The sequence below is a fragment of the Panulirus ornatus genome, chromosome 66 (genome assembly GCF_036320965.1).
Source record: "Panulirus ornatus isolate Po-2019 chromosome 66, ASM3632096v1, whole genome shotgun sequence".
Lineage (NCBI taxonomy): Eukaryota > Metazoa > Arthropoda > Malacostraca > Decapoda > Palinuridae > Panulirus > Panulirus ornatus.
In genome coordinates this window covers 6,120,111-6,147,765 of record NC_092289.1, presented here as the reverse complement: position 1 = coordinate 6,147,765, position 27,655 = coordinate 6,120,111, and the positions used below count along the sequence as shown (strand labels likewise).

Genomic DNA, 27,655 nt, shown 5'->3' with positions numbered 1-27,655 from the left:
GTGACCCAAAGGGCTGATATATAATACAAGTTAATTGGGAGGTAAGTTTGAGTGGAAAAAACTGGAGGAAGTGAAGTCTTTTAGATATCTGGGAGCGGATTTAGCGGTGGATGGAACCATGGAAGTAGAAGTGAGGCAGTGGGCGGGGGAGGGGGCGAAGGTTCTGGGAGCATTAAAGAATGTGTGGAAGGCGAAAACGTTATCTCAGAGAGCAAAAATGGGTATGTTTGAAGGAATAGTGGTTCCAACAGTGGTATATGGTTGTGAAGCATGGGCTGTAGATAGGGTTGTACAGAGGAGGGTGGATGTGTTGAAAAAGAAGTCTGAGGACAATATGTGGTATGAGGTGGTTTGATCAAGTAAGTAATGAAAGGGTAAGAGAGATGTGTGGAAATAAAGAGTGTGGTTGAGAGAGTAGAAGAGTGTTGAAATGGTTTGATCATATGGAGAGAATGAGTGAGGAAAGATTGATAAAGAAAACATATGTGTCAGAGATTGAGGAAAAAAGAAGTGGGAGACCAAATTGGAGGTGGAAGGATGGAGTGAAAAAGATTTTGAGCGATCGGGGCCTGAACATACAGGAGGGTGAAAGGTGTGCAAGGAATAGAGTGAATTGGAACGATGTGATATACTGGGGTCAACGTGCTATCGATGGATTGAACCAGGGCATGTGAAGCATCTGAGGTAAACCATGGAAAGTTCTGTAGGACCTGGAAGTGGAAAGGGAGCTGTGGTTTAAGTGCATTACACCTGATGGCTAGAGACTGAGTGTGAACAAATGTGGCCATTTTTTTTGTCTTTTCCTGGCACTACCTTGCTGGGGGTGAATGCTATTTCATGTATGGCAGAGGGGTGATAGGAATGGATGAAGGCAGCAAGGTTGAACATGTATATGTATATATATGTCTGCATATGTATATGTATGTTTACGTTGAAATGTATAGGTATGTATGTGTGCGTGTGTGGGTGTTTATTCATATACATGTGTATGTGGGTGGGTTGGGCCATTCTTTTGTCTGTTTTCTTGTGCTACCTTGCTAATGCAGGATATAGCAATCAAGTATCATGAATATAATAGATAAATAGATGTTTACTACATTATATCCCTGGGAATAAAGGAGAAAGAATACTTGCCACATATTCCCTGCATGTAGCAGAAGGCAACTAAAAGGGCCAGGAGTGGGGGCTGGAAATCCTTCCCTCCAGTTTTATTTTCCAAAAGAAGGAACAGAAAAGGGGGCCAAATGTGGAGTTTTCCCACTAAGGCTTAGTCATCCATTCTGGAATGCTACCTTGGTAACACAGGAAATGGCGAATATATATGGAAAAAATGTTGCATTATATTATTCACACAATATTTACATGCACAGACACAACAGACATAAGCGGGCACCAATCACAAAAATTGGGGGAAACGTGACAGTCGTGGGAAATATATATGGTTATATGGTCTTGAATGGAGAAGTGGCAGCATTTCACCATTCAAGATCATAAAAAATTTTTCGTGACCTCATCTTCCTATTCAAGGCCATACATAATGATCATACATCCATTGAACTGACAATGCTCCATATCAGTATGTCATCTTCACAGTTTTAATGGGTAAGATGCTGGCAAAAACTTAATTTGTTTCAAATAACAAAGATCTCAGCCTCTGCTTGGACATGGCAACATCATTACCAAGGGACAAGAGTCAGACCAAGTTCATGCTAGGTAACTTCGCGCACCAGTACGAGTATTGACTTGACTGACTCAAACATGTGTCAGGCATACATGGAGGCTTTGTTCACACCTATTTTACTTTTGTCAGTATGTATTTTCCTAATTCCATCATAATTTCCCAGTTTCATCATGTATTTATGACAGAAATATTTCATAATTTTGGCCAAAAATAAGTTTTTACCCCTAAGACATTCCCATGACCTTCAGGAACATCCTTGTGACCCTCATTGGGGTCACTACCCTGGTTTTGGGAACCACCGATCTAGACAAAGAGCTTCTCTTTATGGCCAGTGAGATCTAAATTATTGATGTGAGAAACTGCAGACGCTGGTGACTGAGTTTGGTAAAGTGTGTGGAAGAAGAAAGTTAAGAGTAAATGTGAATAAGAGCAAGGTTATTAGGTACAGTAGGGTTGAGGGTCAAGTCAATTGGGAGGTGAGTTTGAATGGAGAAAAACTGGAGGAAGTGAAGTGTTTTAGATATCTGGGAGTGGATCTGGCAGCGGATGGAACCATGGAAGCGGAAGTGGATCATAGGGTGGGGGAGGGGGCGAAAATTCTGGGGGCCTTGAAGAATGTGTGGAAGTCGAGAACATTATCTCGGAAAGCAAAAATGGGTATGTTTGAAGGAATAGTGGTTCCAACAATGTTGTATGGTTGCGAGGCGTGGGCTATGGATAGAGTTGTGCGCAGGAGGATGGATGTGCTGGAAATGAGATGTTTGAGGACAATGTGTGGTGTGAGGTGGTTTGATCGAGTGAGTAACATAAGGGTAAGAGAGATGTGTGGAAATAAAAAGAGCGTGGTTGAGAGAGCAGAAGAGGGTGTTTTGAAGTGGTTTGGGCACATGGAGAGAATGAGTGAGGAAAGATTGACCAAGAGGATATATGTGTCGGAGGTGGAGGGAACGAGGAGAAGAGGGAGACCAAATTGGAGGTGGAAAGATGGAGTGAAAAAGATTTTGTGTGATCGGGGCCTGAACATGCAGGAGGGTGAAAGGATGGCAAGGAATAGAGTGAATTGGAGCGATGTGGTATACCGGGGTTGACGTGCTGTCAGTGGATTGAATCAAGGCATGTGAAGCGTCTGGGGTAAACCATGGAAAGCTGTGTAGGTATGTATATTTGCGTGTGTGGACGTATGTATATACATGTGTATGGGGGGGGTTGGGCCATTTCTTTCGTCTGTTTCCTTGCGCTACCTCGCAAACGCGGGAGACAGCGACAAAGTATAATAAAAAAAAAAAATAAAATATCAGAGATTTTGAGGGGAATTGCTTTTGATATTCAGCAAGCCTAAAACCTTTCTCAGTAAGGTATATCACTGCATGGACCAAGAAATATGCATCTTCTTTGCATGTATATCAGTGGCCTTAAGCTTAGGAAAGCAACCTCCATTATTGGACTTTCTGAAGAACCTTCTCTTGGAGATTAACAGTTAAGTTCTTTGTTATTCCTTTAATGTGGTTAAATAATACCATAATCTAGTTGTTGAGGGTCAGTCAAGGGTTTGAGCTTGTAGTTGCCACCGTCTGGGCAGACAGACTGTAGTGTGTCAGAGATGACTCTCAAAGTGTTGTTTATGCTTTATTTCATCTTCTTGCAGGGAAGTTTTTCTATATAACCCTGTGCCTCCATGTTGGTATGCTGTTGTGGCTTGTAGAAAACTGACCCCAGGAGAAAATATAAGTTTTAAAGTACAGTAAACCTTCAAATTACCGGACTAATGGGGGGAAGGGGCGTCCGTTAATGCCAAAAGTTGGTTAAACGGAATGTAACGAATGGGCTATTTTTTTGTACAATATACAGTAATACAATATAAAGTTCACACTCTATTAACTCCTCTATCATTATGATGCCATTTTGAATTGTAAGGATTGCAGAAGTATTTAATAAACAAAGCAAGTTTACCCCATGCTGTGAAAAACAAGTGTGATATAAAATGCACATGGTGCAGTGTTTGAGAATATATGGTGTGGGAGGCAAGTTGTTAGAAGCAGTGAAAAGTTTTTATCGAGGATGTATGGCATGTGTACGTGTAGGAAGAGAGGAAAGTGATTGGTTCTCAGTGAATGTAGGTTTGCGGCAGGGGTGTGTGATGTCTCCATGGTTGTTTAATTTGTTTATGGATGGGGTTGTTAGGGAGGTAAATGCAAGAGTTTTGGAAAGAGGGGCAAGTATGAAGTCTGTTGGGGATGAGAGAGCTTGGGAAGTGAGTCAGTTGTTGTTCGCTGATGATACAGCACTGGTGGCTGATTCATGTGAGAAACTGCAGAAGCTGGTGACTGAGTTTGGTAAAGTGTGTGAAAGAGGAAAGTTAAGAGTAAATGTGAATAAGAGCGAGGTTATTAGGTACAGTAGGGTTGAGGGTCAAGTCAATTGGGAGGTAAGTTTGAATGGAGAAAAACTGGAGGAAGTAAAGTGTTTTAGATATCTGGGAGTGGATCTGGCAGCGGATGGAACCATGGAAGCGGAAGTGGATCATAGGGTTGGGGAGGGGGCGAAAATCCTGGGAGCCTTGAAGAATGTGTGGAAGTCGAGAACATTATCTCGGAAAGCAAAAATGGCTATGTTTGAAGGAACAGTGGTTCCAACAATGTTGTATGGTTGCGAGGCGTGGGCTGTGGATAGAGTTGTGCACAGGAGGATGGATGTGCTGGAAATGAGATGTTTGAGGACAATGTGTGGTGTGAGGTGGTTTGATCGAGTAAGTAATGTAAGGGTAAGAGAGATGTGTGGAAATAAAAAGAGCGTGGTTGAGAGAGCAGAAGAGGGTGTTTTGAAATGGTTTGGGCACATGGAGAGAATGAGTGAGGAAAGATTGACCAAGAGGATATATGTGTCGGAGGTGGAGGGAACGAGGAGAAGTGGGAGACCAAATTGGAGGTGGAAAGATGGAGTGAAAAAGATTTTGTGTGATCGGGGCCTGAACATGCAGGAGGGTGAAAGGAGGGCAAGGAATAGAGTGAATTGGAGCGATGTGGTATACCGGGGTTGACGTGCTGTCAGTGGATTGAATCAGGGCATGTGAAGCGTCTGGGGTAAACCATGGAAAGTTGTGTAGGTATGTATATTTGCGTGTGTGGACGTATGTATATACATGTGTATGGGGGTGGGTTGGGCCATTTCTTTCTTCTGTTTCCTTGCGCTACCTCGCAAACGCGGGAGACAGCGGCAAAAAAAAATTTATTAATGTATTATTATTTGCTCAGTCAGTTAAACCCGAAATCCGTTATATTGGGGTTCATTAAATCGAGGGTTTACAGTATGATAAACCCTTTTGTCTCCTGGTTGGTCTTGTGTCAGAATGTTTACTGGCCTGTAGGAACCCCCTCATTCCTGTTTTGAAAAACCTATCCCTGAAAAAAATGGTAAACACCCTCAGGTTGGTGTCTGTGCTCAGAGAATTATGAGGCAAATTGGTACTGAGAGCTAAGTGAAGGCTGTCAGTTGTTCAAAGGGCAAACCTCTGAAAACACTGCATTAGAGATGCCTTCTGCAAGTGGCTTATTAAGAGTGAGGCATCAACAACTAAAAACCAGTACTGGAGTTCACCAGATATGAAGTGTTGCTGTGGCCACTCACTTGATTGAGTTCCTGAAGGGAAAAGGCATCAGAGATTTGGATAGATAGACAGACAGACCTAGTGCTGAGCTGAGACCATTACTCTCAAATAGGTGGTAAACGAGGGGTGAAACGTACTAACTTCACTGTATAGTATAGGTAAGGGATGAAGGTACTTTATATCTTTGACTGTTGAGGTACTGCCTTGGAAAGAAAGAGTTTCATAATGTAATTCAAAACTTAATCTTTATTAAGAAAACTAATCCTATCTCCTCCTCAGATGCATGATCACTGTCTTTACTTGGAGCGAGTGCTTACTGAGGTAACAGACAAAACAGGCGTGGGTTGCTTCCCTGCAATTATGGGTAGTAAACCAGTATCCATCTCAACATCACCTCCCGAGTCTGCTCGTAGTAAGCCTTATACCATTTCAGAAAAAGAAAATCTGTCTCCCTCATCTATGCAGTCCTTTAAATCTCCAAGAAACATTAGTTCACAGGTATCTAAGCATTACTCATTCATCTTGCTTGTAAATGATTTGAAATGAAGGGTATGATTCTTAAATTTTATTCATTGTACATTCGATATAATTGTAACAGTTAAAAGTATATTGTCATTGTCATACTTATTTACCAGCTATATGAATTTTATGTGTTAAAATATTTCTTGAAAATTTTGATTTTGATTATGATATAGTGTACTCAGCGTGTAATATCATATGTTTTCACACAGTGTTTCATCCCTTTCATTAAACTTTGTTTTTGTACCTCAGTGCAATATTATTTTTCACACTGAGCACTGAGTGACTTGAAAATATTTCTTCATCAGCTTGGATCATTTGAAGGCTCAATTGCTAGTGTTCAAGTAATCGGGAATTATGCTCCCTGTGTGAAGACACCTCTCACCCCTCATACCTCAAGTAACAGGCAGGTAAAAACACCTGTCATCAGACAGCAAGGACCCCGTATTTATGTACAGAATATTGGATGGGCTTCACAGGTATGTTCTCCATAGGCTGAGAAAACTGTATTTTTAGTTGGCTTTTATGTATTTTAAATGAGATTAGTAGAAGTAGATTTGACCATACTAATATTTTCAATTTTTGTTCATTTAAGAAGTTACAAATTTTATATCACAAGACCACTGATAATTTTTGGCAGGATTCGGATTAGGAGTATCCTGATTATTCTTAATAATAGATTTAAACTTTTATACTCCTCAGGGTTGAATTATGTTCAGCATTACTTGTCTTGTATTCGAAGAATAGTTGTAACTTTAGAAACTTATATGTACAGCAGTGTTAATGTTTATTTTTGTCCATGTTGTAAATGGAAACCTTTATGCTACTGCAGGATGTTTGATGTAAATCCACAGCCAGACACCATGATCTTGACACTTTGATTTTACTATAATTTCAACCCTCTTGCATGCATGCACAATCATTTTGTCCTTCCACTTGCCCTTCTGAGTACCGAGATAGTGCTAGGAGAAGACAAAGAATGGACTCATTTGTTCACATCCACTCTCTTGATGTCTTGTATACTGCACTGAAACCAGAGTCCTCTATCTACAGCTGAGCCCCATGAACCTTTTTGTTATTTCACCTGACCACAGCATATGACTTGATTTAGCCCATTGACATTACATCTCCTCAGTATACCACATTGTTCAAATTTACTCAGTCTCATACATGCATCACACTTTCTTGTATGTGAAGGCCCCTGTCACTCAAAACATCTTTTACTCCATCCTTCCATCTCCAGTTTAGTCTCCCCCTTCTTAGTCCCTCCACGTTTGTCACATATACCCTCTTAGTCTGCCTTCTCACTCATCTACTGTCCAGGCCATTTCAGCAAACCCTTATCAGCATTCACAACCTGATTCTTATTACTGCATCTCTCTTACTCTTACTCTATCAACCCTCATCACTCCATATATTGTCCTCAAACATTTCATTTCCAATACATCCTCCATGCATTTTTTTTTTCTATCCAAGGCCCACACCTCACATCTATACAACTTTTTCAGGATTACTATAACGTCAAGACATACCTATCTTTGCCATACCCACTTGTTAGAAACTCTTAACTGCTCTTAGGAGCTTTTCTCCTCCATCATATATCTGTAACATATTCCACAAAGCACTTTTATCAGTCATGTCATATGCTTTCTCCACATCCATAAATTCCACATACAAATCCCTCTCTTTCTCTTAATGTTTTTTCATGCAGATTCTTGAAAGCAAACACCTGATCAGCACATCCTTTACCAGTCTTGATGTCTCTTTGTTCCTTCTTATTCTGATATTATATGCTAGACATCACCCTTTTATTCACCATTATCCACATTCAACTTAGTGCACCCAGCAAACTTATAATACCTCTGTAATTCGAATACACTGCTTCCCGAAATACATCCAAGTTTCATACTGACCAACTGGTCATATCTTGAAATGGAAGTACATCAGTATGGCATGTAGAATTCATATACCTGTACAGCATTCTTTTATCCTACATGATTATCTCATTTTCTATTAACCACCTTTATTATATAATTCTGTAGTTTCTTCTTACCTTTTATTTAAGATTCTTTACTCCATGGATAGATTTATCCAAACTTTCAGTAAACTTTTCAGCGGCTCCTCCATCAGCATTTGCTGCTTCACCTGTGACTCAAACATTGTGCAAGCTATAGCTTCTTTAGAATCTGTTGAACCAACCACAACCTACTGTGAAGTTCTCAATGTAATCCTCTCCTGCTCGCTCCTTCAGAGTCTCAAAAAGACTTCTGGCTTTCGCCTGAATTGTTAGTATGCTTAGTGGTACACGTTACTGAATCTGATCCTCCATCCATGCCATCAATAACTTTTCCATATCGTGAATGAGCCCTTGTCGTTTCATTGTTATTGTCATAGACTTCATACTTGCCGAACTTCTCACTGCTTCATGTAATTTTTCCTTGTTTAAAATTGTAGAGCCCTTCAAATGGGACAACTATAAATCATGTGCAGTCAGACTAACTTATTTTCTACTTCATATTGGATGATTACCTACAATTTCAATTCCAAATCAATCATCTTCCTTGGCTTCTTGCCAGATCTATAACATCCACCTTTCCTCTCCATTGAAAGCCCATACCTTGCACCCATGTTTTTTCTCTTGCTCATCATCATCTTTGGGGATTTAATACAAAAATGGATTAATCCAGCACAAAACTCATCAGATTCACTTGAATAGCATGCGCTTACTGAATGGTAACTGTGAACGAGAACTGAGATACCAGTGATGTACACAATGCTGGGATCGTCGTACATTCACTATTAGCTTTGGTGGACGTACCACCAAGCATAATTTTTATAGCTACCTTGCCAGAGGGGGGTGCTATTTCGTGTGTGGCAGGGTGGCGACAGGAATGGATGAAGGCATCAAGTATCAATATTTTTTTTTTTTTTTTTTTTCCGCTGTCTCCCGCGTTTGCGAGGTAGCGCAAGGAAACAGACGAAAGAAATGGCCCAACCCACCCCCATACACATGTATATACATACGTCCACACACGCAAATATACATACCTACACAGCTTTCCATGGTTTACCCCAGACACTTCACATGCCCTGATTCAATCCACTGACAGCACGTCAACCCCGGTATACCACATCGATTCAATTCACTCTATTCCTTGCCCTCCTTTCATGTATCGATATGTACATGTGTATATATGTAGATGCTTGGGTATGTATATGTGCATGTGTGGGCATTTATGTATATACATGTGTATGTGGGTGTGTTGGGCCATTCCTTGTCTGTTTCCTTGCACTACCTCGCTTAGGTGGGAAATGGTGGTTAAGTATGATAAAATGATTAAATAAAATATTTTTTTTAATTATATATTTTCCGGTCATATGTATGGACAGTTGTAAGTCACATGGGTTATAAGTTGGGAGCATCTATATTCACTATAGTTTCCCTTCCCTTTATACAGTGGCTTTATATAAGTATTCTGCTAAAGTCAACCTTTCAACACTCCTAAACCACATTCCTCTCTTCCCCTTCATCTTTTTTTCATTCAGAGCTTGAACATCTAGGTTTCTTTGATCAGACATAGCACCAACATCTTTCTCTTCATCATGGTTACAACCAAACACCAGAGTAGAGTATTTGTGGACAAGTCCTTGTATGGTTTCTTCATTTCCTGTCTTTATAAGGTTAACTGCATGAGGAAAGGGTCTCCAGCCCCTTGCTCCTACCCTTGTTAGTTGCCTTATACAACATGCTGTAGGTATGTTAGTAGTTTCTTAATCCTTTGTTACAGTTGACTGTTCATGAAAGAATGATTTCAAAAAGATGATTTCTTTACAGGGAAGCAATGGGGAGGTTTCAGTCGAGTATTTGGATGGAACACAGGTTCAAGTAAGCAGCAATTCTCCCAAGGTGGTGTTTACAGAAGCTTCTGGTACGGCCACAACCTACTCAGTCAGTGACAAGTTGCCTCCTACATTACAGAATAAGCTAGCTCAGATGGAAACTGTATTAAGTTGCTTGGCACAGTCTCCAGCATCATCTAAAACTCCATTAACTACACAACCAGTTGGCCTAAGATGATAAATGTTAACTTGTATATTAGGAATATTTTACATTGAACATAAAGTGCAATTAAGCAGATCTTACAGACTTAACGTATCTTTTTATGCATTTGTACTCTAACTCAAACTTTTTAACTTGAATACCAAAGAGTCAATTGGAAGTGTGTTTAAGACAATACACCTTAAAATGTAGCAAAAGATTGTACAACTTGGATTTATTATGTGTAGTAGGTGTTAGTATGCATGTTTTAAAAGCAGATGAATTTTATAGTCTTAACTATAGGTGAATGAACCTTTATACTTTTTTCAGGGAAATTGTTTTTTTAGAATTTCAAGTGACTGAAAATGGGAGGTGAATTATCAGATTATACTGCCTAAGATGTAAGTAATGAAAAACAAAGTATTATCTGAGCAGCAGTAAAGAAAGAATAATTCTGCCTCCCAAGAAAGAAAATTTGCCTTCCATAATACATAAGGAAAATTTGTCTTCCATAATACAGAAGGAAAATTTGTCTTCCATAATACAGAAGGAAAATTTGTCTTCCGTAACTGCAGAAAGCTAGATGCTGCTGAGAATATGTCTTCCTTAAAATATGAAAGAAAGACAGTCTTCCAGAACTGAAAAATGTATATATGTCTTCCATACAACTGCAGAAGGATCACCATCCTTATGAAAAAGATCCTCATACACCTTCACTATTTCTCATGTGTGAAGTAGCGTTCAGAACAGACGACTTAGTCGTATATGTTAAAAGGTCATCATTTGGCTCTTTCCTCTGTTCCTTCTCTTAAAAAGTAATACAGAAGGGAAGACTTCCAGCTCCCTGTTCTGTCCCTATTAGTCTACTACAGCTGCATGCAGGATACATAGTCAGCATTCTTTCTCCCCTATCTTCAGGGATAACAGAAAAGATATATATATATTACCTTGCTGATGCAGTGGGTGGCTATCGGGTGTGGAAGGAAAAGATCAGAACGTATATGCTATCTTTTTTTTCTTTCATGCATTTGTGTTGTTTTCTGTGAGGTGGGATGGCATTGGGATTGATAATGGCAAACAGGTATGAATATGTACATCTGTGCAAGGAATAGAGTGAATTGGAATGTGCTGTCAGTGGACTGAAGCAGGGCATGTGAAACGTCTGGGGTAAACCATGGAAAGGTCTATGGGGGCCTAGATTTAAATAGGGAGCTGTGGCTTTGGTACATTACACATGACAGCTAGATCACAATTTTGTGCATGATCAAATATATTCCTGAGTGCACAGGGAAAGTGAAACACGATAAGCTCCCAAGTGCACTTTCATGTAATAATCATATCATCAGGGGAGATACAAGAAAGAAATATGAGTCAGCTGATATACAACGAAGAGACGTAGCTAGGATGCCATTTGGTAAACATGTGTTTACCAAATGGCATCCTTGCTACATCTCTTCATTTTATATCAGCTGATTCATATTTTTTTTTTTTATCTTCCATGATGATGTGATTATTACACGAAAGTACACTAGGGAACTTATCGTGTTTCATTTTCCCCGTGGACTCATAGGAATGAATATACATGTGTATATGAGTGGATGGGCCATTCTTTGTCTGTTTCCTGGCACTACCTTGCTGATGCAGGAAACAGCATTTAAGTATAATACACAAAAAAAATAATAATGAAGTATGTATATGTATTTTTTTTTTTTTTTTTTTTCAAACTATTCGCCATTTCCCGCATCAGCAAGGTAGCGTTAAGAACAGAGGACTGGGCCTCTGAGGGAACATCCTCACCTGGCCCCCTTCTCTGTTCCTTTTTTGGAAAAAAAAAAAAAAAAAGAGGGGAGGATTTCCAGCCCCCCGCTCCCTCCCCTTTTAGTCGCCTTCTACGACACGCAGGGAATACGTGGGAAGTATTCTTTCTCCCCTATCCCCAGGGATAATGTGTGTATGTATATGTACCTTTATGTTCATATATGTCAACAGATGTACCTTTTCCTAACACTACCTTGTTTATGCAGTGATCAAGTATGAAAAACTTTATTTACCCAAAGAGAATTTCTTTGAAAGATTCTTGATGTTACATAGGACCTTTGTAATGTATCCTGCAACTTAAGGTTGCACTTTATCCAGTAGCAGGGAAATTTAGATTCCTTTAGAGGGAGAAATTCTTTGATAAGACTAATTCCAGCATTAGGTCCCTTCCACTATAACCAACCTCCAACCCCTAAGTAGAAATAATTAGCATACCCCTACCTTATACTTTAGTAGCCTTAATGCATAGATTCCCCACTTCCATCTGATAGAACCTAAAGAAAATATACACACTGAAATAACTCAGTAAGCACTAAATAACCAACCTCCTAACTCAGTCTTAATCTTCAACACACCAGAAATTTATCCATCAGAAACCACACTCACTAGACAAGCACAAGTCATACACTTCAATATCCCAAACATCATTTCAGCATATCCCAAAAACCCTTTATTCCCACAGTGAGATTACCATAGACACCAAGCACTTACTTCTTAACTGGCCTGCACTTTCAGTGCATAAACACATGCACAACACAACAGTTTATGACTTAAAGTACTGACTAGTGAACGTAGCCAGCTTCCTGAGTGTGGTAAGAGCTTCTTAAGGATAAAAGGGACTTCTAGTGCAGGAAAGTAAGATATAAATGTTTTTATTTTTATTTTATCATACTTAACCACCGTCTCCCGCGTAAGCGAGGTAGCGCAAGGGAACAGACGAGGAATGGCCCAACCCATCAACATACACATGTATATACATAAATATATACATACACATATATACACATGTGCACATCCATAATTGCTGCCTTCATCCATTCCTGTCGCCACCCCGCCACACATGAAATAGCATCCCCTTCAGCAAGGTAGCACCAGGAACAGACAAAAAAGGCCACATTCATTCACATTGTGTCTAGCTGTCATGTGTAATGCACCAAAACCACAGCTTCCTATCCACATCCAGGCCCCAAAGGCCTTTCCATGGTTCACGTGCCTGGGTCAGTCCACTGACAGCTCGTCGATCCCGGCGTACCACATCATTCCAATTCCCTCTATTCCTTGCACGCCTCTCACCCTCCTGAATGTTCAAGCCCCAATCACACAAAGTTTTCTTCACTCCATCCTTCCACCTCCAATTTGGTCTCTCACTTCTCCTTGTTTCCTCTACCTCTGACACATATATCATCTTGCTCTCTTTACCACACTCTTTTTATTTCCACACATCTCTCTTATCCTTTCATTACTTAATCAAACTACCTCACACCATATATTGTCCTCAAACATTTCAATTTCAACACAACCACCCTCTTCCACACAACCCTATATATAGCCCATGCCTCACAACCATATAACATTGTTGGAACCACTGTTCCTTCAAACATACCCATTTTTGCTCTCTGAGATAATGTTCTTGCCTTCCACACATTCTTCAACCCTCCCAGAACCTTTGCCCTCTCCCCCAACTTGTGACTCACTTCCACTTCCATGGTTCCATCCGCTGCAGAATCCACTCCCAGATATTTAAACACTTCACTTCCTCCAGTTTCTCTCCATTCAAACTTACCTCCCAATTAACTTGTCCCTCAACCCTACTGACCTAATAACCTTGCTCTTATTCACATTTACTCTCAGCTTTCTTCTTTCACACAATTTACCAAACTCCGTCATCAACTTCTGCAGTTTTCAACCTGCATTAGTGGGGTGGTGCCAGGAACAAACAAAGAAATTCGTTGATATCCTCTTTCTAGTTTTCATGTATGATAAACTAAAATCAGAACCCCCTATCCTTAACCATGCCCCACAGACCTTTCTGTGATTTCTCCTGACCACCTCAAATGCTTTAGTTTAGCCCAGTGCCAGCACACACACACACACACACACACACACACACACCCAAATACATTGGTACAAATTTGCCTCAAAGGGGTCATTTCTATCCCTGCTACAGAGAGTAGTGCAGCCTTGGGCTACAGGATCCCTTAGAAGAGAGTTCCAGGGGTAATTATGAATAAATGGATATACATATGGCTCAAACTCACACCAGCATCTGCAGTTTCTCAATAGAATCTGGCACCCGCAAACAGCAACTGGCTCACCTCCCGGGACCCCTACCCTTGAAAGACTGCACATCTGCCCCTTTCTCCAAGGCCTTGCATTCACCACTTCATCCCTAAACGACTTAATAGTCCCCCCACCAACATATTTGATCGCCATTTCCTGCTTTAGTGAGGTAGCACTTGGAGCAGATGAAGAAAGGCCGCATCCGCTCACATACATTCTCTAGCTTTCACGTGCAATGCACTGAAACCACATCTCTCATTCCACAACCAGGCCCTCTACAACTCACTATAGCTTATCCAAGATGCTTCACATGCTGTGGTTCAGTCCATTGAGAGCACACTGACCTCAATATATCACATCGTTCCTATCCCGTGCATGCCTTTCACCCTCCTGCGTGTTCAGACCCCAACCACTCAAAATCTTTCACTCCATCCTTCAATCTCCAATTTGGTCTTCCTGATCTTGTTCCCTTCACTTCTGACACATATATCTTCCTTGTCAGTTTCCTCACTCATTCTCCCTATGTCCAAACTATTTCAGCACACCCTCTTCTGCTCTATCAACCACACTCATTTTAGTACTGCATCTCTCTCTTATCAAATCATTCCTTGTTTTATCAAACTGCTTCACACCATAGATTGCCCTTTAACATTTAATTTCCATGACATCCACCCTCCTCCGCACAGCTTTATCTATAGCCCATGCCTAACATCCATATAATTCTGTTAGGACTGCTATACCTTCAAACTTACCTAATTTTACCCTCCCAGATAATGTTTTCTCTTTCCACACACTCCTCAGTGCTCCCAGAACATTTGCCCCCTCATCCACCATATGGCTTGCTCCTGCTTCTGTGGTTCCATGCGCTGCTTTGTCCATTTTGCTTCCTCCAATTTTTCTCCATTCAAACTCACACCCAAACTAACATGTCCCACTACCCTGCTGAACCTAATAACCTTACTTTTATTCTCATTTACTCTCAACTTTCTCCTTTCACACACACTTCCAAACTCAGTTACCACCTGCAGTTTCTTACTTGAATCTGCCATCAGTGCTGTATCATCAGTAAACAACTGATTCACTTCCCAGATCATATCCCCACAGACTACATACTTCCCCTCTCTCAAAGACTTTCATTTACCTCTCACCACCCTATCCATAAACAAATTGAACAACTATGATGACATCACACACCCCTGCTGCAGACCCACCTTCACTTTGAACCATTTACTCTCCTCTCTTACTACTTGTACACATATATTCTTAAGTCCTTCCACAAGACATCTCTATCACCCTATCATATGCTTTCTCCAGATCCATAAATGCCATACAAATCCATTTGTTTCTCCAGGTATTTCAGATGCACTTTCTTTAAAGCAAACACCTGATCCACTACCACTTCTGAAACCACACTGCTCCTCCCAAATCTGATGCTCTAAACATGCCTTCACCCTCTCAATCAGTACCCTCCCACACAACTTACCAGATACACTCAACAAACTCATACCTCTATATTTTGAACACACTATTATCCCCTATGGATTTATACAGTAGCAGTGTACATGCATTCTTCAAATCCCTAAGCACCTCATCATGATCCATACATACACTGAAAGTCTTTACCAATCAACAACAGTAACCTTTCTTAAAAAATTCAATAGCAATACCATCCACTCCAGCCGCCTTGCCACATCTTACACAAGGCTTTCACCACCTCATTTCTCTTCACATAGCCACTCTCCATGACTCACTTTCCATACTACCCCAATCCAAATATAATGAATACATTACCAGTACTACCTGTATAGGTACTGGGGGGATCAGTGATGGCTGTGTAGTGAGTCAGCACTTCAGTGGTTAAGTGGCACTCATCTGACCTAGGTAGCTTTCTTTTCTTTTTGCCTCACCTTCACATGGACTGCTAGTATTCTGTCTACAAATATGCAAATTCTTGTTGTCATACATAACACTTCACAACATTCAACTAACACATCTCTTTCTTCATATCTCTAGATTTTTCCTGTGGTGAGTGATATGCGCTTGCCCTGCCTTTTGGCAAAATTGCAGGAACAATAGATGGAAGTAGTAAGTGGGAGCATTAGGTAAAAGTAATAGAGTGGAACATTAAGTGGAAACATTAGATATAGGTAGTTGGTAGGAACATTAGATAGGAACCTCTGAAATACTGCACAAGAATTGCCCTCTGCCAGTGGGCTACTAAGGAGGAGACACTAAAGGATAAAAAGCAGCATTGGAGTTCACCAGTCATGGAGACTCTTTTGCCATGACCACCCCCTTGATAAGGGAGTTCCTGAAGGGAACAGGCCAAAGGGCACAGGCATCAGAGAGGTAGATAGTTATAGAAGTGTTACTGGACTCCACCTGGTAAAGTCTTGTGTAACACCTGGAACCTTTTAAGATGGGGTCCTGAGTAATTATAAATAGGTAAATACACACATATATAGTTATTTCTGCACTTTGCCTGCTCATAGTTGCTCTGCAAATGAGAAGCTATGTCTTGCAGTGTTGTCATCAATCAAAGGATGGAATGGAGTGCAGTTTTATAAGGGACCATTCTCTAAAGGAGTCAGTACTTCCCTGCTCCTAAGTGGAGACCAGCCTTAAAGTTAAAGAATTCCCATAAAAGGGATCATGAAGTGGTATGATATTAATGCTAGAAGCAGTGAAAAGTTTTTATCAAGGATGTAAGGTATGTGTACGAGGAGGAAGAAAGTGATAGGTTCTCAGTGAGTGTCGGTTTGCAGCAGGGGTGCGTGATGTCTTCATGGTTTTTTAATTTGTTTATGGATGGGGTTGTTAGGGAGGTGAATGCAAGAGTTTTAGAGAGAGGGGCAAGTATGCAGTCTGTTGTGGATGTGAGGGCTTGGAAAGTGAGTCATTTGTTGTTCATGGATGTTACAGCGCTGGTGGCTGATTCCAGTGAGAAACTGCAGAAGCTGGTGCCTGAGTTTGGTAAAGTGTGTGAAAGAAGAAAGCTGAGAGTAAATGTGAATAAGAGCAAGTTTATTAGGTACAGGAGGGTTGAGGGACAAGTCAACTGGAAGGTAAGTTTGAATTTTCATGTATGGCAGGGTGGTGACAGGAATGAATGAAGGCGGCAAGTATGAACTGTGTGCATGTGTATAAATGTATATGTCTGTGTATGTATATATATGTATACATTGAGATGTATAGGTGTGTGTGTGCATGTGTGGATGTGTATGTGTATACATGTGTATGTGGGTGGGTTGGGCCATTCTTTCGTCCGTTTCCTTGCGCTACCTCGCTGATGCAGGAGACAGCAACAAAGTATAATAAAGAAAATGGAAGTAAGGGGAGTGGGGGAGGAATGGGATGTATTTAGGGAATCAGTGATGGATTGCGCAAAAGATGCTTGTGGCATGAGAAGAGTGGGAGGTGGGTTGATTAGAAAGGGTAGTGAGTGGTGGGATGAAGAAGTAAGAGTATTAGTGTAAGAGAAGAGAGAGGCATTTGGACGATTTTTGCAGGGAAAAAATGCAATTGAGTGGGAGATGTATAAAAGAAAGAGACAGGAGGTCAAGAGAAAGGTGCAAGAGGTGAAAAAAAGGGCAAATGAGAGTTAGGGTGAGAGAGTATCATTAAATTTTAGGGAGAATAAAAAGATGTTCTGGAAGGAGGTAAATAAAGTGCGTAAGACAAGGGAGCAAATGGGAACTTCAGTGAAGGACGCAAATGGGGAGGTGATAACAAGTAGTGGTGATGTGAGAAGGAGATGGAGTGAGTATTTTGAAGGTTTGTTGAATGTGTTTGATGATAGAGTGGCAGATATAGGGTGTTTTGGTCAAGGTGGTGTGCAAAGTGAGAGGGTTAGGGAAAATGATTTGGTAAACAGAGAAGAGGTAGTAAAAGCTTTGCGGAAGATGAAAGCCGGCAAGGCAGCAGGTTTGGATGGTATTGCAGTGGAATTTATTAAAAAAGGGGGTGACTGTATTGTTGACTGGTTTGTAAGGTTATTTAATGTATGTATGACTCATGGTGAGGTGCCTGAGGATTGGCGGAATGCGTGCATAGTGCCATTGTACAAAGGCAAAGGGGATAAGAGTGAGTGCTCAAATTACAGAGGTATAAGTTTGTTGAGTATTCCTGGTAAATTATATGGGAGGGTATTGATTGAGAGGGTGAAGGCATGTACAGAGCATCAGATTGGGGAAGAGCAGTGTGGTTTCAGATGTGTGGATCAGGTGTTTGCTTTGAAGAATGTATGTGAGAAATACTTAGAAAAGCAAATGGATTTGTATGTAGCATTTATGGATCTGGAGAAGGCATATGATAGAGTTGATAGAGATGTGGAAGGTATTAAGAATATATGGTGTGGGAGGCAAGTTGTTAGAAGCAGTGAAAAGTTTTTATCGAGGATGTAAGGCATGTGTACGTGTAGGAAGAGAGGAAAGTGATTGGTTCTCAGTGAATGTAGGTTTGCGGCAGGGGTGTGTGATGTCTCCATGGTTGTTTAATTTGTTTATGGATGGGGTTGTTAGGGAGGTGAATGCAAGAGTTTTGGAAAGAGGGGCAAGTATGAAGTCTGTTGGGGATGAGAGAGCTTGGGAAGTGAGTCAGTTGTTGTTCGCTGATGATACAGCACTGGTGGCTGATTCATGTGAGAAACTGCAGAAGCTGGTGACTGAGTTTGGTAAAGTGTGTGAAAGAAGAAAGTTAAGAGTAAATGTGAATAAGAGCAAGGTTATTAGGTACAGTAGGGTTGAGGGTCAAGTCAATTGGGAGGTGAGTTTGAATGGAGAAAAACTGGAGGAAGTGAAGTGTTTTAGATATCTGGGAGTGGATCTGGCAGCGGATGGAACCATGGAAGCGGAAGTGGATCATAGGGTGGGGGAGGGGGCGAAAATTCTGGGAGCCTTGAAGAATGTGTGGAAGTCGAGAACATTATCTCGGAAAGCAAAAATGGGTATGTTTGAAGGAATAGTGGTTCCAACAATGTTGTATGGTTGCAAGGCGTGGGCTATGGATAGAGTTGTGCGCAGGAGGATGGATGTGCTGGAAATGAGATGTTTGAGGACAATGTGTGGTGTGAGGTGGTTTGATCGAGTAAGTAACGTAAGGGTAAGAGAGATGTGTGGAAATAAAAAGAGTGTGGTTGAGAGAGCAGAAGAGGGTGTTTTGAAATGGTTTGGGCACATGGAGAGAATGAGTGAGGAAAGATTGACCAAGAGGATATATGTGTCGGAGGTGGAGGGAACGAGGAGAAGAGGGAGACCAAATTGGAGGTGGAAAGATGGAGTGAAAAAGATTTTGTGTGATCGGGGCCTGAACATGCAGGAGGGTGAAAGGAGGGCAAGGAATAGAGTGAATTGGAGCGATGTGGTATACCGGGGTTGACGTGCTGTCAGTGGATTGAATCAAGGCATGTGAAGCGTCTGGGGTAAACCATGGAAAGCTGTGTAGGTATGTATATTTGCGTGTGTGGACGTATGTATATACATGTGTATGGGGGTGGGTTGGGCCATTTCTTTCGTCTGTTTCCTTGCGCTACCTCGCAAACGCGGGAGACAGCGACAAAGCAAAAAAATATATATATATATATATATATATATATATATATATATATATATATATATATTTTTTTTTTTTTTTTTTTTTCATACTATTGGCTATTTCCCGCGATAGCGAGGTAGCGTTAAGAACAGAGGACTGGGCCTTTGAGGGAATATCCTCACCTGGACCTCTTCTCTGTTCCTTCTTTTATTTATTTATTTTATTTATATTCATAAATAATAAAATTACTATTGGTTATTTTAATGCTTTCTTCTGATTACTTATTTAAATGTACAGGTACACCACCGAATTTCCAGCAACAGATGGTTCAGCAGTTCCTTTAGTCCAGACAAAACTATGTAAGGGAACTTGAAATTACCGCGGCCACCAGACTAGTTTAGAAAGGGTAGTGAGTGGTGGGATGAAGAAGTAAGACTGTTAGTGAAAGAGAAGAGAGAGGCGTTTGGATGATTTTTGCAGGGAGGTAGTGTGAATGACTCGCAGATGTATAAAAGAAAGAGGCAGGAGGTCAAAAGAAAGGTGAAAAAGAGGGCAAATGGGAGTTCGGGTGAGAGAGTATCATTAAATTTTAGGGAGGAATAAAAAGATATCTTGGAAGGAAGTAAATAGTGTAAGACAAGAGAACAAATGGGAACATTGGTGAAGGGGACTAATGGGGAGGGAATAACAAGGAGTGATAAAGTGAGGAGATGGAGTGAGTATTTTGGAGGTTTGCTGAATGTGGTTGATGATAGAGTGGCAGATATAGGGTGTTTTGGTCGAGGTGGTGTGCAAAGTGAGAGGGTTAGGGAAAATTGTTTGGTAAACAGAGAAGAGGTAGTGAAAGCTTTGTGGAAGATGAAAGCCAGCAAGACGGCAGGTTTCGATGGTACTGCAATGGAATTTATTAAGAAATGGGGTGACTGTGTTGTTGACTGGCTGGTAAGGATATTCAATGTATATACGGTTCATGGTGAAGTACCTGAAGACTGGCGGAATGCATGCATAGTGCCATTGTAGAAAGGCAAAGGGCATAAAGGTGAGTGCTCAAACTTCAGAGGTATGAATTTGTTGAGTATTCCTGGGAAATTATATGGGAGCGTATTGATTGAGAGGGTAAAGGCATGCACAGAGCATCAGATGGGGAAGAGCAGTGTGGTTTCAGAAGTGATAGAGGATGTGTGGATTTGCTTTGTTTGCTTTGAAGAATGTATATGAGAAATACTTAGAAAAGCAGATAGATTTGTATGTAGCATTTATGGATCTGGAGAAGGCATATGATAGAGTTGATAGAGATGCTTTGTGGAAGGTATTAAGACTATATGGTGTGGAAGGCAAGTTGCTAGAAGCAGTGAAAAGTTTTTACCAAGGATGTAAGGCATGTGTAGAGTAGGAAGAGAGGAAAGTGATTAGTTCCCAGAGAATATCAGTTTGCGGTAGGGGTGCGTGATGTCTCCATGGTTGTTTAATTTGTTTATGGATGGGGTTGTTAGGGAGGTGAATGCAAGAGTTTTGGAGAGACGGGCAAGGATGCAGTCTGTTGTGGATGAGAGGGCTTGGGAAGTGAGTCAGTTGTTGTTCGCTGATGATACAGTGCTGGTGGCTGATTCAGGGAGAGAAACTGCAGAAGTTGGTGACTGGGTTTGGTAAAGTGTGTGAAAGAAGAAAGCTAAGAGTAAATTTGAATAAGAGCTGGGTCATTAGGTTCAGTAGGGTTGAGGGGCAAGTTAATTGGGAGGTAAGTTTGAATGGAGAAAAACTGGAGGAAGTGAAGTGGTTTAGATATCTGGGAGTGGACTTTGCAGCGGATGGAACAATGGAAGCGGAAGCGAGTCACAGGGTGGGGAGGGGGCAAAGGTTCTGGGAGCATTGAAGAATGTGTTGCAGCTGAGAATGTTATCTCGGAGAGCAAAAATGGGTGTTTGAAGGAATGGTGGTTCCAACAATGTTACATGGTTGGGGGGCCTGGGCTATAGATAGGATTGTGCCGAGGAGGGTGGATGTGTTGGAAATGAAATGTTTGAGGACAATATGAGGTGAGTAAGTAATGAAAGGGTAAGAGAGATGCGTGGTAATCAAAAGAATGTGAGTGAGATAGCAGAAGAGGGTGTATTGAAATGGTTTGGTCACATGGAGATAATGAGTGAGGAAAGATTGACAAAAGGATGTATGTGTCAAAGGTGGAGGGAATGAGAAGTGAGAGACCAAATTGGAGGTGGAAAGATGGAGTGAAAAAGATTTTGAGCAGTCAGGGCCTGAACACACAGTAGGTTGAAAGGCATGCAAGGAACAGAGTGAATTGGAATGATGTGGTATACCAGGATCGACGTGTTGTCAGTGGATTGAACTATGGCATGTGTAGCATCTTTGGAAAACATGGAAAGTTTTGTGGGGCCTGGATGTGGAAAGGGAGCTGTGGTTTCCGTGCACAACACATGACAGCTAGAGACTGAGTGTGAACGAATGTGGCCTTTGTTGTCTTTTCCTAGCACTACCTCACACACACGCGGGGGGAGGAGGGGTGCCATTTCATGTGTGGCAGGGTGGTGACAGAATGGATGAAGGCAGCAAGTATGAATATGTACATGTGTATATGTCTGTGTATGTATATGTTGAAATGTATAGGTATGTATGTATATGTGCATGTGTGAGCGTTTATGTACATACATGTGTATGTGGGTGGGTTGGGCCCTTCTTTTGTCCGTTTCCTTGCGCTACCTTGCTAACACGGGAAACAGCAACTAAGTATGATAATAACCAGACTAGTTTACTGGGTGGCCACAGATCGCACTGTGTGTTGGGTGCACTTATTTACATAATTTACACTGCACTTGTTAGTGGTAATACCACAATTCTTTGAGATTCTTAGCTTATTTTGTTAAATTTAACCCTAGCTATAGCTTGTAAGACATATGAGAGTGTCAGTCATGTTGTCAAACGTAAACACCAGTCCATATCGATCCAAGATAAAGTAGAACTGTTGAAAAGAATAGACCATGGTATTTCCGTGCATAATCTGTGTGACATCTGTAGTATTGGTTCATCAATTGTTTATGATATAAAGAAGCAAAGGGAGAAAATACTGAAATTCTATGCAGTGGAATTCCAAGAAGCAAATGATGATGAGAAAAACTATGAGAGATGGTAAGAGTACTGAGCATGACCGAGTGATGATGGAATGACTTCGACAGCATCGGAGTGATGGAGTGGACTTGTCAGGTACCTGTATTTCATTTATTTTTTTAATTTACATTTAACATTTGTTTAATTCAAATTTCTAGCAGTCCATGGTATACTTTAGACACATGGGAGATGTATAATTAGTGGGTTACAGGTGTGCTGATGAATAATTATTACTTGACTGTGGTTGGTCTGGTAAAATGGTTTATCCAGCAAGGCTTTGGAACCCAGAGTGCTGGAAAGTTGGTGGGGTACCTTATATACTACAGGCATCAGAGAGATAGATAGATAGACAACACTATCATTGAGAATTTTTAATATAGATTTTAAGTATTGGGGGTCTGCATTACATTAATAAAGTGTGGTAGGATGCTTGAAATATAGAATAATTGCTAAAGAAGCACTTACTCTTAAAGGCACAATCACCACTAGTATCCCTGTAATAGTGCAGGAACAAGCTCTGCATATTATTAATGTCCTCTACAGGGAAAATTTTAATTGCGATATTTGTACACAGAATATTCATGCCTCATTAGACAGCTGGACTTCAAAATTTTATGTGTGATTACCATTGTTAATGTAATTCCATTTCTAAGAGTAACTTCAATATTGTGCAGAAAAGGTGTAAAATAACTTCCACGGAAGTCTTCCATTATTTTGTATGCTCGTTGGTTTTCTAAAGTTCTAATTTTAATCAGTTGTAAGCATCACTGTTATGATTTTCTGAAATATTTTAGGAATCTTATTTTTGGAAAAGTTAACATATATATCCTTGTTTCTCTTCTGATCCTAGACAAAATTAAAAATCACTGTTCATGATAGCTTAAGGTTATTATAATTTTACTTGAGGCATCTTAGAATGTTATAACATCTTATTGCTCATACCTCCAAGAATATATGTATATATGTATATGTCTGTGTATGTATATGTATGTATACATAGAAGGGGGCCCAAGTGAGAATATTTCCTTTATGGCTTAGGCCTCTGTTCTTGACGTTATCTCGCGAATGCGGGATATGGCGAATATGTGTGAAAAAAATTGAAATGTATATGTATGGATATGTGTGGGTTGAGCCATTCTTCATCTGTTTCCTTGCGCTACCTCGCTAACGCCGGAGACAGCGGTTAAGTATTATAAGGAAAAAAAAACTCAAAGAATACAAAAGCAGTACATACTGTGTATAGTACATACTTCCATGTGTTTATATCCTTAAAACATTCATGAGTAGTAATGTATATTTATCAGCATAATTTGCTTTAATACTTATAGTTTCTTTTATTTAAAGGTACTTTGATATTAGTACATTTGGTGTATGCATGATTAGCACTGTGTTCATGAAGTCCTGCCATATGTAGTTAACTATTAAATGTTACTTATGTGCAAACTTAATAGGATTAATTTTCTTGGAAAGGTTTTACTAGTTTGACTTTTTTTTTGTACATTTCATCTTTGGATTACGTTAATTATAATTTATTTTACTTATATTGTTGGTAGTTGATCTTTAGAAACATTGTTCAGTGACTGTATTCGATGGATTGGTGTATGAGGGGTTTATTGTTATGAGGTTGTAATCTTTGCTACATAATTTATTGCTGTGTAGATCCAGTACTTGAATTTACGTAGTACCCTTCTGAGTAGGCCATATTTTAGGTTTTAATTATACAAAATTTTTAGAATTAAATTTATAGTTTCCTTTCAGTACCCTTTGATTGCAATTTCTTTTTCTAAATATTAAGATTTATTGTTTATACTTGACAACATGTTCTATCTATATATCTGATGCTTGTTCCATCCTTGAACTCCCTCAAGGGGGTAGCCACTGCCAGTCTCCATAACCGGAGAACTCTAGTGCTACTTCTTAGCCTTTAGTGCCTCACCTTTAATAGGCCACTGGCAAAGGGTAAATCTAGTGTAGTGTTTGGAGAGGCTCCTACCTAATGTTGTTACTGGCTACTTGTACATAATGCTCATGCCTAATGTTCCTACCGGCTACTTCTACCTAATGCTCCTACCTACTACTTCTATCTACTGCTACTACCAATTTGGTAAAAGGCAGGGCTAGCACATAGCTCTCTCCACAAGAAAATCTAGAGTTACAAAGAATGAGCTGTGAGAGATAATTGTCATCAAGTCTTATGTGTGAGGAGAGATTGTATGTCTGTGGACAGAATGCCAGTAGTCCACATGTGGATAAGGCAAAAAGAAAAGACAGCTAGCTGGGTCAGAGGACTGCAGTTTGACAACTGCTGAAATGCAAGTCATCAAACATTCTTTTCCTCAAATTTTCTTCTGCCTGTACTTTCTTTCTACATGATCTTGCTGATACTTCATTTTGAAGTTTTTGTGTTATGAGCTGAGGTTGCCCAATTTATTGCAGTTTTTTCAGATGGGATTCCCGGGAACATAAGAGTTTTGCAAACTTCCTTCAAGGTTCAAAAAAGAGAGAGAAGTTCACACTCTATGAATGGAGCTCTTTTAACCTAAGCTTGGCCAATAGCTGCTACAGTATCATCTCTTTCCTCTTCTAAGGTGGGTTGATTTAAAACCCCCAGCCTTTCGCTGTAAATTAGCTCTTTTAATTGTAGTACCATATTTGTTGCCTTCCTCTGAACCTTCTCTATGAGCTCTTTGTATTTCTTTAGAGGCAGTTACCAAGCCAGAGAATCAATTCTACTTTTGGCCTTTTATAGGATATGAATAGCTTGTGAAACATTTCTTTATTCATACTCAAAAGCTGTTATGATATATGACATGAGTTTGTCCCATTGAATGTTCTAATGTGGGCCTCTAGTGATGGGTTAGGAAAGACGTCAACTCCAAGTCTTTCCCATGCACAGAATCCTGAAGCTTACTCCTGCTAAGTAATAATCACACTTATGCTGTCTTTCACTTTGTCTTATTCTCATTTCTTTACATTTGCTCATTATTAATTTTATCAACTATGTTTCATAACTCTGGAGTCTGTTTTGGTTTCTTGTGGACTAGTGCTAATCCTCCTCACTTTCCACTTCCCTCATGACATTTGTATCCTCTGCAAACATATTCAGGTAGGATTTTGTACCTTTAGGAAAATCATTACTCAAGAAGAGTATCGGTCCCAGAATCATACCCTGTGGCACTCTGCTAGTTACATCAATCCATTTGGAAAAGACTCCTCTAACATGCACCCTTTGCTCTTTCCCGTTAAGATAATGTGCTATCCATCATAGGAGTCCCCCCATATTCCTGCCAGGTAATCCAGCTTTTTAATCAGCCTCCCATACAATACAGTGTCAAATGCTCTTTGGATGTCCAGATATATACAATCAACCTGGCCTTCCCTTTCGTCCAGAACTGAACTCACTCTCTTGTAGAAATTGAGTTTTTTTTGTTTCTTCCTCCACATGACCACCTTTTCCTAAAACCAAGCTGTCGCTCACTTGGGAGTTTTCTACTCTGTAGAGTCATCCACTTGCTTGTAGTTACAGTTCCAATTTGAGACAATTTTGACTAGAAATTTAGTTATGGTTATTTGAAGAAATATTTGTATTGCATAACAGCAGCCATCTTGGATGGTGCTAGAGTTCACCTGACACAATTTTGAAAAGGGATAACTGAAGGGCAATCCCTGCCAAGATTAGTACGTATTGGCCTTATAGTTTCAGAGATGAAAATTTTTAAATGAATTTTTCACTTAGGACTTATTTTGCATGGTCCCAAAAACTTAAGAATGTCACGGAAAAATCTGTATAATATGCTAAACAACTCATATTCATCATCAAGATGAAGTTATGGTTATTTAAGTTGCTCTAAAGTACCAGTGACCTTCGTGGATAGTGTTTGGAGTCATTAGACAGTTTTCATAAGGGACCTCCAGAGGTGGGGACTTAAACAAGAGAGAAGTTAATAAGGCCGGATGCAGATAATTTCTCACAAGAACATAAACAGATTTCCATATGGGTTGCAGAACAAGAATAGAAATGTCAACTATTGGACTTTAACCTGAGACCTCAGCCTGAGACAGACACCTGAAGGTGTCTGTCACAGGCTGAGCGCAGATATAGACAAACATAGAAGGAGATGTTCTCTTATTTAGGGTTGTGATCTTTTGCACCTCTACAATTTGGGGAGAAAGTCTGAGCTGGAGATTGATTACAAACTGCAAGAGTAAATATACTGAAGGAAGTCAAAGGAGATTGATTACAAACTGCAAGAGTAAATATACTGAAGGAAGTCAAAGCCATCAGCACAGATTGAGAGTTGGGTGTTAAGATTACAAGCTTATGACCTTCATGTCATATGCAAGGCAAAGAAATCAGACATTGCAGGCACCTAACCTAGGTCTAAGTCCAAAATACATTATGACAAAGGAGGAGAATATGATTGTGTCCAAGCTGTCGTGGACAGCAGTGTATCGTTAGCCTTTACACGTAAGGAAGTTGAAAGTTGTTCTATGGCACACCCACCCTGAATTGAAATTGGTGAGGAGTTGTATTCCTTCTGGTGACTTGGAGGAAGTGCAAAGCGTCGTATCTGTATATATGATGGATAAATTGTGTGTGTACGGAGGTCTGGTAGTCAAAGGTATTACAATTGATATTTGTAAGGGGTTGAGAGAAAGGACCTTAAGGCAGACAGAAAAAGGATACCAAGACATCGTAAAGACAAAGTATTGATTCTGTACTGACGTGTGATAGCCCAAGATGGACAGAGATGCAGAGAAGGGATGCAGTGCATGTCATGGATACCTTGTTGTCAGGCTGATGTGGCTCCAGAACCTGTGTTGAGGGTTGTTCCACCGAGCAGGGATTGTGGAGCAGTCCTACAAGGACCGTTACCGTCTAGAGAATCTTTGCTTTTAATTGTTGCTAACTACAATAGATATTTTGAGGTCACAATAATGAAATTAACAACCAGCAATTGACTGAGAAACTACTGCCAATATACTTAAAATATGTAATACCTTACATACCTTACATACCTTACATACACATCAGATTGGGGAAGAGCAGTGTGGTTTC

At 40.3% G+C, this 27,655-nt stretch overlaps 1 protein-coding gene and 1 long non-coding RNA gene across 2 annotated transcripts in view; one reads left to right on the top strand and one right to left on the bottom strand.

Annotated features, from left to right (window-relative positions):
• Positions 1–9,951, top strand: part of LOC139746922 (serine/threonine-protein kinase PLK4-like) — a 36,608-nt gene extending 26,657 nt beyond the window's left edge. Inside the window, exons 11-13 of the mRNA XM_071658606.1 lie at positions 5,565–5,783; positions 6,113–6,283; positions 9,640–9,951. Coding sequence (XP_071514707.1) covers positions 5,565–5,783; positions 6,113–6,283; positions 9,640–9,882 — 633 coding nt within the window. The 3' untranslated portion in view covers positions 9,883–9,951. The remainder of the gene's footprint in view (positions 1–5,564; positions 5,784–6,112; positions 6,284–9,639) is intronic.
• Positions 1–27,655, bottom strand: part of LOC139746923 (uncharacterized) — a 61,855-nt gene that overhangs the window by 25,942 nt on the left and 8,258 nt on the right. The window lies entirely within an intron of this gene.